This window comes from Brassica napus, chromosome C4 (genome assembly GCF_020379485.1).
Source record: "Brassica napus cultivar Da-Ae chromosome C4, Da-Ae, whole genome shotgun sequence".
NCBI lineage: Eukaryota > Viridiplantae > Streptophyta > Magnoliopsida > Brassicales > Brassicaceae > Brassica > Brassica napus.
Window position 1 is genome coordinate 7,855,145 of NC_063447.1, and position 12,444 is coordinate 7,867,588.

A 12,444-nucleotide genomic window follows, 5' to 3' on the forward strand; every position below is an offset into this window, starting at 1 on the left:
TTTTTTTTTACCAGATTTTAATTAAATTTAAATAATAAATTTAACTATTTATCAAAAATTTAGATAGTTATCATATACAATATATTAATTAATTTAGCTATCAAAGTATGTTATCTACCTTATTAAAAGATGAGAATTAATTATAAATAATCTTACTCATGTAATATTTACAAGAAATACCACTCAATTTATATTTATATAAAATTTTCTTTACAAATATAGTCATTTAAATTTTAATCAACATCACTAAAAATACTCTTTAGAAATTTGATTTTACAGTAGAGATCTTTAATAATATTACTCTTACTTAATAAAAAGAAAAGAATGGTTAGTTAACCAAAAATAGTTTCGAACGCATCATCTCTTGAGATGATGATGCAGGAGATGATGGCACTACTCAATGGTTACACTATGATAATAACTATTTAAAGCTTGTGGATGATACAGGAGATTGATGAGGCAGCTGTGGAAGAGTTCAAGAAACAATGTGAAGGTGTAGAGTATGAAGAGATAGCTGTTGAGGGAAATATATCAAAGATTATAGAGGCAATGGGAAGGAAGGAGTATGAGCTTGTGATAATTGGAAATCGACAAGTTTTAACAAGTTACTATGAGATGGGACGAGTCGAGGTTTCAACACTTGTCATTCATGGATGCAGTGAAAATGATAGAGCTAAAACTTTTGTGGGAGATAATGTTTGAGACTAGGGAAGAGGAGATGAATCTTATGTAAATATAATGATCCTCTCTAAATAATTAACCACTGTGAAATAATTTGTTGGAGAACTTTTAATTTACAATGTTGCTTCTCCATAAATGTAACCATATATCTAAAATTACAACCTATAAATCCAAATTTCAGTTCACAAATATATAAATTATAAAATATTATATTGAATTATATGATATGAAACTATCCGGATTTATTTGATAGTTTAATTTAAATAATCTAAAATATCTGATACTTTATCCAAACCATTCGAATTATTTGATATTTTTCTTTGAATTATATGAAATTACATAAAAGCTCTAGGCAAAACCGAAACTAAATTAGATCTAAACTAAACTCGAATTATTTCAGGTATTGACTTGTTTCCGATACTTTTATGAGAACAGAACCGAAAAACCAAAATAATTAAACCTTAATAAAACCAATTTTTTGAATGGTTTCTATATCTCTCTCTACATGCAAAAGAACCAAAACCCAAAAAAATTGAACCTGAACCTAACTAAAAGAATGTTCATGTGATAGGTGTATGTAAATGTTTTAGTGAACATACCACACGTGCCTAAAACATGTAAACAGAAAACTCGCACGTGCGTGAAAACACGTACAAAGAAAACGCGGGTTACCAACTTACCAATACCAAACGAGAGAATGTAAAAAAAAACGGGTTACCTCATCAGACTCACCCCCCCCTGGACCAGATCTACTCGGGTCGGGTCAAACCTCAGATCAGATCGTAGAGACGAAACAATTCAACCATGGCGGCAGCAAGGCGACTCCGCACGCTCCAATCCCAACCGGAGAACAAAGTCTGCGTCGACTGCTCCCAAAAGAACCCTCAATGGGCGTCAATCTCCTACGGCATCTTCATGTGCCTAGAATGCTCGGGAAAGCACCGAGGCCTGGGCGTCCACATCTCCTTCGTCAGATCCGTCACCATGGACTCATGGTCCGAGATCCAGATCAAGAAAATGGAATCCGGCGGCAACGAGACGCTCAACAGCTTCCTCGCGCAATACGGAATCGCCAAGGAGACGGAGATCGCCGCAAAGTACAATTCAAACGCCGCGTCGGTGTATCGCGATCGGATCCAGGCCTTAGCTGAGGGTAGGCAGTGGAGAGATCCGCCGGTTGTTAAGGAGGTGGTGGTTAATAAGAAGCCTCCGTTGCAGGTGCGTGGCACTGGGCCCCACTCTCATTTCTTTTTATTTAATCTAAAATGTATTTACATATTGGTCCCTAATCTATTTAAATGTTATACAATGTGCCCCATACCTTTTTGTTCGTCCATGCTCAGGGGAGCAATGGGGGATGGGATGATTGGGATAACGACGATGCGTTTAGGTCTCCGAGGAGGAACCAGTCGGCGAGTGATTTCAGGGGTTATGGAGGTGGCGGTGGTGGTGGTGGAGCTCCGGCGAAGTCGAAGTCGTCGGAGGATATATACTCGAGGACGCAGCTGGAGGATAAAGAGAGTTTTTTCGCGAAGAGGATGGCGGAGAATGAGTCTAAGCCTGAGGGGCTTCCTCCTTCGCAAGGAGGGAAGTATGTGGGGTTTGGATCGAGTCCTGGTCCAGCTGCTCCGAGAAGTAATCAGCAGAGTGGTGATGTTTTCTCTGTTGTGTCTGAGGTAAAGTTTGATGCTTTTTTGAGAGTGATTAGATTTTGAGTTGAGTGAGTGAGACTTCTCTCTGTTTACTCATATAGGGATTTGGAAGATTTTCTCTTGTTGCTGCGAATGTTGTTCAGTCAGGGACCATGGAGTTCACTTCAAAGGTACTTCTTTTATCCCTCTGTTCTTTCCTGTGCTTGAGTAGCTTAGGTTGTATCCAATAACCCTTGAAAGCCGCATTTGAGTTAAAGTCAAAACACACTTCTTGGTAGTTCATTTCCATGTTTGTTTAGAGCCAGGGCCGGGCCTGAATAGAGGCAGGACTATAATTATTAATTTTAGGGGCCAAAAGATACATAAGGTGGTCTTTGGTCTAGCGGAAATGATTCATTATATTATCTAATGGGGGCCGGGTTCGAACCTCCTCTTTACACTTTTCAGTGTTTTTCATGTTTTTTTTAAAAAGTAAGGGGCCAAAAAAATATTTTGCTTCTGGGCCGGTAATTCTCAGGCCCGGCCCTGGTTAGAGCGTAATGTTATTCAGACAGGAACCATGGAGTTCACTTCCAAGGTACTTTTATCCCTCTGTTCTATCATGTGCTTGGTTGGCTTAGGTTGTATTCAATAGCCCTTGAAATCTGCATTTGATTTAATGTTAAGACACTTTCTTGGTAGCAAATCTGTAGTGTCCTTATCTCATTGCCGTATACTCACATTTTCGAGAACGTAACTTAACATAAAGTTAAGTGTCTTGTTTTAGCTGCGTAATCTTTTAGTTAGATCAACTAGAGCTCTGGTTAGAGGGTAATGCTGGCTGCTCTCTTAGTCTATGTATGTTTCCTGTGCCAAATACGTGCGTGAATCTTGTTTAGCGATGTCAAATTGAGATAAAAACGAGCCTTTGTTCGTTGCAGGTCAAAGAAGGTGGCTTAGATAACACGGTGAGTGAGACTGTTAATGTTGTTGCGAGTAAGACAACGGAGATAGGACAGAGGACGTGGGGGATCATGAAAGGAGTAATGGCAATTGCTTCACAAAAGGTTGAAGAGTTCACTAAAGAAGAAGCATCAACCTGGAATCAACAGAATAAGAGTGAGGGCAATGGTTACACTAATTCATCTCTTGGAGGGTCGCAGTCATCATCAAGTTACCAAAACAATTATCGTAGTAACTCGAACTCCTGGGATAACAAAAAGGAAGCAGCGCCAAAAGTGTCACAATCATCATCAGGTGGTCACCTCAACGGTTATGGTAACTCGAACTCTTGGGATGACTGGGGAGAAGAGAAGAGTACTACCAAAAAGGAAGCTAAGGATGATGGTGATGGTGATGATGATGGTTGGGCTGGTTGGGATGATAATGATGCTAAAGATGATGATGATGGTTACTATCAGAGTGGTGCAGGGGTTAAGAAATCTGTAGGCCACAATGGGAAACCAGACACTGCTTGGACTGGTGGAGGTTTTCTCTAGCGGTAAGCACGAATCAAGTAAAAACTAATTGAACATTTTAATATTTGATTCAATGGCAATAACACTATTCTCTTAGTCCACAGGTGTTTCGTGAGGAATGGGATTGAAGTTGTACCATTGAGGAAAAAGCAAAGACTTGTGGTCGTTGTGATCTGTCAAAAAGAGAGAGAGCATCGAGTGGTAATCTCAACCATTGTAAGCCATTGCATGTCTGTTTTTTTTTTTCACATTATCGATTGCTTGGCGTTCATGAACTAGTGAGCGTCATTTGCTCTTCTACAATATAGTTTTTCTTAAATTATTTTATCTTCATTATATTTGTACAAGCTTTATAGGGGATTTTGCTTGCTAATCAATTCGGGTTAGTCTTCAGCTCTTTTTCGATGTTCGAACTTTGATTTTTTTTTTTTTGAAAATTTGTAATGACATTTTCAACAGTTTTCGTCTATTAATTTGAGTCTTTTGAAAGATATTCTATTGACATTTCCTTAGCACTTGGAAGAAAAATAAATAGTAGATGATAGAGGTGGAAAACATTCTCTGTCTATATTATTCGTTGACTCATTAGACATTTGAAACGTAAAGGAAGACTAATAATAAATGGTTAGCTAAGTTTGCTTAACGTATGCGATTCAGCTTGGTTTTTATAAGTTCACATTTTCATTCTTACGTCTCATTTCATGTTTTAGTCGAAAAGAAAAATATGAATTCACATGTGCGTTCATCTTGGGTGTATATATATGTTTCATGTTTGGCGTATTAACATTTTTCATTTATTGTTAGTGTTTATATGTACACCATTTTTTTTTTAGTATATGTTATACAGTTTGGAGGTTCTCTTTGTACATTTTAATTTATCAAAAACTAGATTATAAAATGCAAGTTATATGCTATCGTATTTGTCAAAAAAAAGAGAGTAAAATGCCATCTTCAGAATTTTCTTATCAGAAGATAACATTTATCACTTTAAAACCATAATCAGCACTTGACAAGCCAAACCGACATATAATCCAAATGGGATAAGATCATTCCGGACTTTTTATATATACACCACCGGACAACGATCTGCTATGTGGAATGCTGGCATGGATTCATCATTCATGGCTCTGTCGCAGGAACCGGATCAATTCACGCTTCAATTCAATAGTTTAGCATCCTGAACCGGGTCTGATCAATTTTATACATACACACTTAAAAAGATGGCAATGCATTGGATCCAAACAATGGAAAGAAATATTAAATAGTATTTGTCTGTTCCAATTAATCTAATCAACTTTCTGAATCATTAGTTTATAATGAGTATTTTATCTAGTTCATGTATGAACCAGCTAAACATTTTTTTGCAATACATATCAGCATCAAAGCAAAAGGGACATTACGCATTATCAGGATCAAAATTAATTACTCAAACATTAATACATAATTCATATCTTGACGTTGGAAACTTGTGTAGCTAGTGAAAGAAACAGATATCAATCTAAGCTTTTGGCATTTTCTCAAACAAAGGTTTTCTTCTTTTATTCCTTTTTCTTCTGAATGCCTACCCCCCTGTGGAAGCCTCCTTAGTCCAATGGTTTGATTAAGGGTTTATTAATGCTTCTACACTAGTAGGTCCAGGTTTCAATTTCCGGAGAAAGCGATTTATTAAACAATTATGCAAACTACGGATGAAAGGTTTACAAAAGATCTTCAACATGGTACAAGTAAACTCGGTCAGGCGTGATGGTGTTTGAGAAAATATATTAAAAAAAATATCTTATAGTTTATTAGCAATGAAAATCAGTTGGGTTTACTTCACTATGTATAATTATAATTCTGAAAATTTTGAAATGATTAGATAGGTTTAGTGTTGTTAAGATTTTAAGGGAATTAAATAATGAAAGTTTGTTGAAATAAAATGATTTTATGAAATAATTAAAATCATAACTTAAAAATATTTCAGTGGCATAATCTTGTAAATATTGTTATAATATGAGGGCACCTTAAAAAAGTGCATTCTGTTTTAATAGTATTGATACAAGTATGGTAAGTGTTAATAAAAAGATCATAGAATTAGACCAAAAAGTTGGTAATAAGATACAAAATACTATTCAAAAAATTGTAAAGGCATCAAAGTATGTTACTATGTTATAATGTTATATGATACATGCGTAAAATGATCATGGTTACAATAATTTTATATAGATATATGAAAACATAATTTTGTAAATGGAATGGGATGAAAACTGCAGAGTAGAGAAATTTGAGATTCCTTTTGATTAGTCTTTACCTTATTAGTAAAATGTCTCTTCCTTTTATAATTACTCAACAAAATATCTTAGCATCAAATTAGATTAATTAGCTGTCTGCTAAAAACTTTGTGGACCACCTGTCAACAGCAACACTTCTATCGGCTCACGCGTGAGACTATTTAAAGCCAAGCAAGCTCTTCCTTGTTCTTTATCTGTAAAACTCTCAATTTTATCTTCTCTCCTGTACATTATTCTTCTTCACAATCTGCAACATTTTTAATTAGGGTTTCTTAGTTTTGAGAGACATCATGGAGATATATGGAATGGTTACAGGAAAAGCAGGAAAGAGTGGATACGGATCAGCATCAACAGCTGAAGATGTCACTCACTCCATTGATGCCAAACATCTCACTGCCATCATCACAGGTTCTTCTTTTCTTTTCCATCTAATATATTTTACTATTCGTGAAAGAAATAACAAAACAAATCAATTATATACAGAAAACTATCTTATGTTTCCCGTGACGTGATCAACTTTTCTTTTCTGCCGAAAGGATAATAACATTACTAAGTTTATTCAAATTTACTATAAACTCAGTGAATGTAACATGAAATATTTTAGGGCGTGATTGGTGTAGTAAGAGGAGGGATAATTTCCTCTGTGTACCTACTCCCCCCAGTCCTCCTTTGCCATCTCAGTGAGGATTTTCTTTAGGTTTATCAAATGACTTTTTATGAGTTGAAATCTTCCCACAAAAGAAAACTATTCAACTTCTTTCTACCCCAATCGCTCCTTAAATACGGAAGAGAAAGTCAAATTTCAAAAGGTTAAGCTAAAGTTAGCATTTCGAGTTAAGCTTTGATTTTTTGTTTTTTTTTTTGTTTTCAAATTATAACAGCCATCCAATCATCAAATTTTTTTCTTTCCTTCATTTCTTTTAATTTTTTTTTAAAAGGCTATATAAACACCATTTTTTTTTTCCTTTTATCGTGAATATCAGTAATTTTGTATCTTGTCTTTGATTAGGACTAAAACTAGAATCAGAAGCCTATATATCCCCTATATATTATTTGAGAAGCATTACAACTTCTTTTTGTAGCCACATGTCATCACTAGAATTATTCTTAGAATCATTAGAGAAATATGTTTGTTCATCTAATTATATAATAAGCTTTTTATTAAACTAAAAATAAATTCATCATTAATGTACTTTATTATTTCTTTAAATAAAATTTACAGAATTGCCTAATGTGGCTAAAGTATATATGACAATTAATGATTTTGAATAATAAAAATTTGATAAAAAATAGTGTATCTTCTATCATATTTGTTTAATTTTAAACTATGAAATAAATTAAACAACCACAATAACCATATAATAAAAAATTAGATTTTTATGTATATGTTATATTTTGAATTTTTACAAACGGCTATAAATTACTAAAACTGTTAAAAATCTCACATTCAAATTTTATGATCCATGGTTTAAAATTTTTGTTATGACAAAATACAAATGATTACAAAAATTATTTAAGTAAGAAGTCTAATTTAATTAATTATTAAGATTAATATATATATCATTTTAAATTAAACTATAAACCATATAAAATATAATATTTTAGTTTCAAAATTTACTTTGAACAATTTTTTTGATAAAAGTTTTGAACGATCATTGACAACTTATTTTTTTTAATTATAAATTACTAAAACTATTAATCCCACAATGAAAATTTTGTTATGAGTAATTTAAATTTTTTTCTATAAAAGATACAAATGATCAAAAAAACTATATGAGTAGAAATCATCATTTAATAGATATTAATATTAAAAATATACTAAAATATATTATCTATGTTAGTATCATTTAAATTTAATAACATATTCTATCAAATATAAAAAAAAAAATTTGGATTAATAAAATTGATTTTTATGTTCGCACCAATTTAATTATATATTTAATAGTTACTGACTTTTAATTATTTAATATATATTTATTATTTCATAATATGTAAAAATATTTAATACATAAAATAATTTATATATATAATGTTGATCCCGCGCAAGGCGTGGATCTTAACCTAGTTTATCAGTATTCTAGCTAATATTTAGCAAAATAACTGAGTTTGTTTTGGAGGGTTTATACAATGAAACTTGAAGCTTACATACTCATATATTATACCATCAAAACCGAACTTTTGTAAGATGTTGCTTATTGCTCTATTTTAACCATGCTTTATATCAAAAGCATGAATAATATAACCCAGACTGGATTCTAATTTTTTTTCTTTCTAATGCTTTTAACTTTTGGTATGAAAATCAGGTTTTAAAACAAAGTGAAACAATAAAGCAACTTAGATATATATCTTTTTTTAGTTAAAAGAAAAACATAGATATTCTTTGTTATATATATTTGAGTCAAGGTATAAATTTATTTACAATTGTTTCAGCTACTTAATTTTATGCATGTATAAGACTCATTTCTAGACTCATTCTACGAATATTGTAGACTCATTTATAGTTTTGTACCATTATTCTTTATGCCTTCAATATCCTTATACAAAAATATGAAAATGAAACAACAAAAATAAGGTGGAACAAGTGGGATTGGATTAGAAGCAGCAAGAGTGTTGGGAATGAGAGGAGCTCATGTCATTATCGCGTCAAGAAACACAAAAGCAGCTAACGATTCTAAAGAGATGATTCTTCAGATGTACCCTAATGCACGCATCGACTGTCTTCAGCTTGATCTCTCTTCTATCAAATCCGTCAGATCCTTCATCCATCAGTTTCTTGCCCTTAATGTCCCTCTCAACATACTCATGTATGTATAATTATTTTGTCTTTCTTATGCAGTGAATAAGATTTTGAGGTTTTTCATGTCTAACTTTGTTTTGTCTATGATTATGTTAGAAACAATGCAGGTGTTATGTTCTGTCCTTTCCAGCTCAGTGAAGATGGGATTGAATCACAATTCGCAACAAACCACATTGGTAAAATATCATCTTCTTTGTTTCTTTATAATAAAACTACATTATGTATGACACAAATTAAATCATATCTATAGTACGTCATATGTGAATTAGTTATATTATGGTTAAATATATTTTGAACAGAAAAAGTAAATTATAGTACCAAAAAACTGTACATGAATTTCTAAAAAGGTCATATACTCATATGTACTACATTGTCACTATCTTAGAATATGTACTGCCTTGTGTCAACAATTTGTTCCCATATGATCTAGATAAACAAATCTCGAAAAGGTAATAATCTTATCAAAACATGATTAATTTTTAAGATGGTGATAAATAAAACCATTTATATTATTATATATCATTAATTTATTTAGTATGCAATTCAGGTCATTTTCTGTTGACGAATCTTCTTCTGGACAAAATGAAGAGTAGTGCACGAGAAAGTGGGATCGAAGGAAGGATCGTGAATCTGTCATCTATCGCTCATACTTATACTTACACCGAAGGCATAATGTTCGATTACATCAACGACCCAGATCGGTAAGTTTTAATACTTTGAAATGAGATGACTAATCAAATTTTTATGTAAAACCTTATTCTAGGCCATTCTTATTTTAGATATTCTGAGAAAAAAGCTTATGGACAGTCAAAACTGGCAAACTTATTGCACTCCAATGCACTCTCTCGTAAACTACAGGTAAACAAGTTTCATTGTTAAGTAACCAAAACTAGTTTAAAAAAAAATTATAAACCAAAACTATTTTACGATATCAATATTAGTATATATTACAATATATCTTAACATGATGGGGCGTAGGAGGAAGGTGTGAACATCACAATAAACTCGGTACACCCTGGACTTATAACCACTAATCTCTTTCGTCACTCCGGTTTAGGAATGGGTACGTACCGGTTATCTATTTTTAATTTTTATATTCCAACATTTTCGTTACTTTCTTATCAAAATCGACATTTTTACATTATTCAGCGGTCCTCAAGGCTATGAGCTTCTTCTTATGGAAAAACATACCACAGGTGAATTAAATTCCCTCCATTTTTAGTTATTATTTATTTTATTGGTCTTTTCTTAAACTGAAATTCTGTTATTATTTTGGCGGCAATGGTCCAGGGAGCAGCAACGACATGCTACGTGGCACTTCATCCTGATTTAAAAGACGTCACCGGGAAGTACTTCGCGGACTGTAACGTCACCACTCCAAGTAACTTCGCCACCGACACATCCCGCCTAAATCAAAGCCCTCGCCGATAAACTTTGGGATTTCAGTATAAAACTCGTCGAGTCTCTTCCCTAACTATATATCTAAACGAATTTGTACTCCATAATGTTTTACATTAATTTTTATCACCACATATTTGTTTATGGAACTAATATTATAATCAGAAACACCATTGAAAAAATAAAATGAAATGTAACTAGATGTCTAAATAATATATCAACTGGTTATCCGAATGTAATTAACAACATATCTATATCTATACTAATAAAAATGATCTTTTAAGGTTACATGGAGCATCCACATCAGCAAAAAAAACTTATTCCGAAAGATGACACGTGACATTGTTACTAAAAAAATAAAAAATAAAAAGTAAACATACAATATAACAAAAAAGAAATAATAAGTAAATATACAATATAAGAAATAGAAATATTACATTAAACAATAATAAATAAATATACAATAAACAAATATATAATAAGTAAATAAAAATATAAGAAATAGAAATATTACATTAAACATCTATATTAATATTAACATTTGATATAAAATCAAGAAATTAGAATAAGTAAATATACAATTAAGAAATGAAAAAAAATTAAATTAAACATATATCTAAAAAATGTATAGTAAAATAAATAATAACTAAATACACAATATAAGAAATATAAATATTATATTAAATATTTATCGTAATATTAGAATAAGTAAATATAAAATATGAGAAAAATAAATAATAAGCAAATATAGTATATAAGAAATTAAAATATTACATTAAATATATAACATAATATTATCTTTGATATAAAAACAAAAAATTTAGAATAAATAAATATACAAAAAAAGAAAGATAAACAGTAAGTAAATATACAAAATAAAATAAATAATAAGTAAATTTTCAATATAATAAAAATTAAATAATAAGTAAATAAACAATAGAAGAAATAGAAACATGACATTAAACAATAATAAGTAAATATACAATATAAAGAAAAATAAATAATAAGCAAATATAAAATATAATAAATAGTAAATATTAAGAAATATATAATAAGTAAAATAAATTAAGAAAATGTTTTTTGCATAGTTAATTGATTTTAGGGTTTGGAAGATTCACAGAAAACTTAAAAAGAAGTTTTCAGACACATCTCGCCTAAATTTTAGTAGAATTTATGGTTTCCACCTAGATTTTGGAATAATTTAGGTTTTCCGCCTAAATTTTGGAATAATTTAGATTTTCCGCCTAAATCAAAGTCTTACATAAGTCTTCCATAAGTCTTCCAGGAGTCTTCCAGAATTCTTCCCGAGAAAGTCTACTCATGGATTAGATCTGAAATATAATTTAAATTTTTTATAAAAAATATTTTCATGGGCTAAAATTTGAAATCATGTAATAATAAACATTTTTCAATGATGTAAATTTAGTTTATCTGAAATTGAATTATTTTCAACAAGTGAATGTAGATTGGTTCATGAGTCATTAGTTTAGGGTTTGATAACATATGTTATAATATTGGTGGTATCTTTAGGGTTAGATTTGAAATCTTATTTTATTTTTTTTTTCTTTTTCAAATTGACCCATATATGTTTAGTAACTATTTAATAACTTGATTTAAACGTTTTCTAAGTTCTTTTTTAAGTTTAAGAAATTGTTTTTTTGCATAGTTAATTGATTTTAGGGTCTGGAAGACTCATAGAAGACTTAAAAAGAAGTATTCAGACACATCTCACCTAAATTTTAGTAGAATTTATGGTTCCTGCCTAAATTTTGGAATAATTTAGGTTTCCCGCCTAAATCAAAGTCTTCCATAAGTCTTCCAGGAGTCTTCCAAAAGTTTTCCATAAGTCTTCCAGAGAAAATCTTCTTATGGATTAGATTTTAAAAATAATTTAAAATTTTTATAAAAAATATTTTCATGGGTTAAAATTTAAAATCATGTAATAATAAACATTTTTCACTAATGTAAATTTAGTTTATCTAAAATTGAATTATTTTCAACATAGATGAGTGAATGTAGATTGGATCATGAGTCATTGGGTTTTTTTGCATAGTTATTTGATTTTAGGGTCTAGATGACTCACAGAAAACTTAAAAAGAAGTCTTCCGACACATCCCGCCTAAATCAAAGTCTTCCATAAGTCTTCTATGAGTCTTACATAAGTCTTCCATAAGTCTTCCAGAAGTCTT

The 12,444-nt window shown here is 31.1% G+C and overlaps 2 protein-coding genes across 5 annotated transcripts; both read left to right on the top strand.

Moving 5' to 3' along the window:
* On the top strand, nucleotides 1–4,283 carry LOC106401202 (ADP-ribosylation factor GTPase-activating protein AGD7). Of its 4 annotated transcripts, none has more exons than XM_048754837.1 (6): nucleotides 1–1,899; nucleotides 2,025–2,357; nucleotides 2,435–2,503; nucleotides 2,851–2,910; nucleotides 3,254–3,813; nucleotides 3,888–4,283. In XM_048754837.1, the coding sequence occupies exons 1-5, from the start codon at nucleotides 1,486–1,488 to the stop codon at nucleotides 3,809–3,811; spliced, it is 1,434 nt and encodes a 477-aa protein (XP_048610794.1). In that variant the 5' UTR covers nucleotides 1–1,485; the 3' UTR covers nucleotides 3,812–3,813; nucleotides 3,888–4,283. The 4 variants fall into 4 exon arrangements, with proteins under 4 accessions (XP_048610794.1, XP_048610793.1, XP_048610795.1 ...); XM_048754836.1 differs by having other exon boundaries at nucleotides 3,895–4,283; XM_048754838.1 differs by having other exon boundaries at nucleotides 1–1,869; nucleotides 3,895–4,283.
* A 1,962-nt stretch (nucleotides 4,284–6,245) lies between these two features.
* Nucleotides 6,246–10,489, top strand: LOC125574769 (short-chain dehydrogenase TIC 32 A, chloroplastic-like). Its single transcript, XM_048754840.1, has 8 exons — nucleotides 6,246–6,468; nucleotides 8,633–8,864; nucleotides 8,954–9,033; nucleotides 9,405–9,558; nucleotides 9,637–9,715; nucleotides 9,836–9,920; nucleotides 10,007–10,053; nucleotides 10,148–10,489. The coding sequence occupies exons 1-8, from the start codon at nucleotides 6,351–6,353 to the stop codon at nucleotides 10,286–10,288; spliced, it is 936 nt and encodes a 311-aa protein (XP_048610797.1). The 5' UTR covers nucleotides 6,246–6,350; the 3' UTR covers nucleotides 10,289–10,489.
* The last annotated feature ends 1,955 nt before the right edge of the window (nucleotides 10,490–12,444 follow it).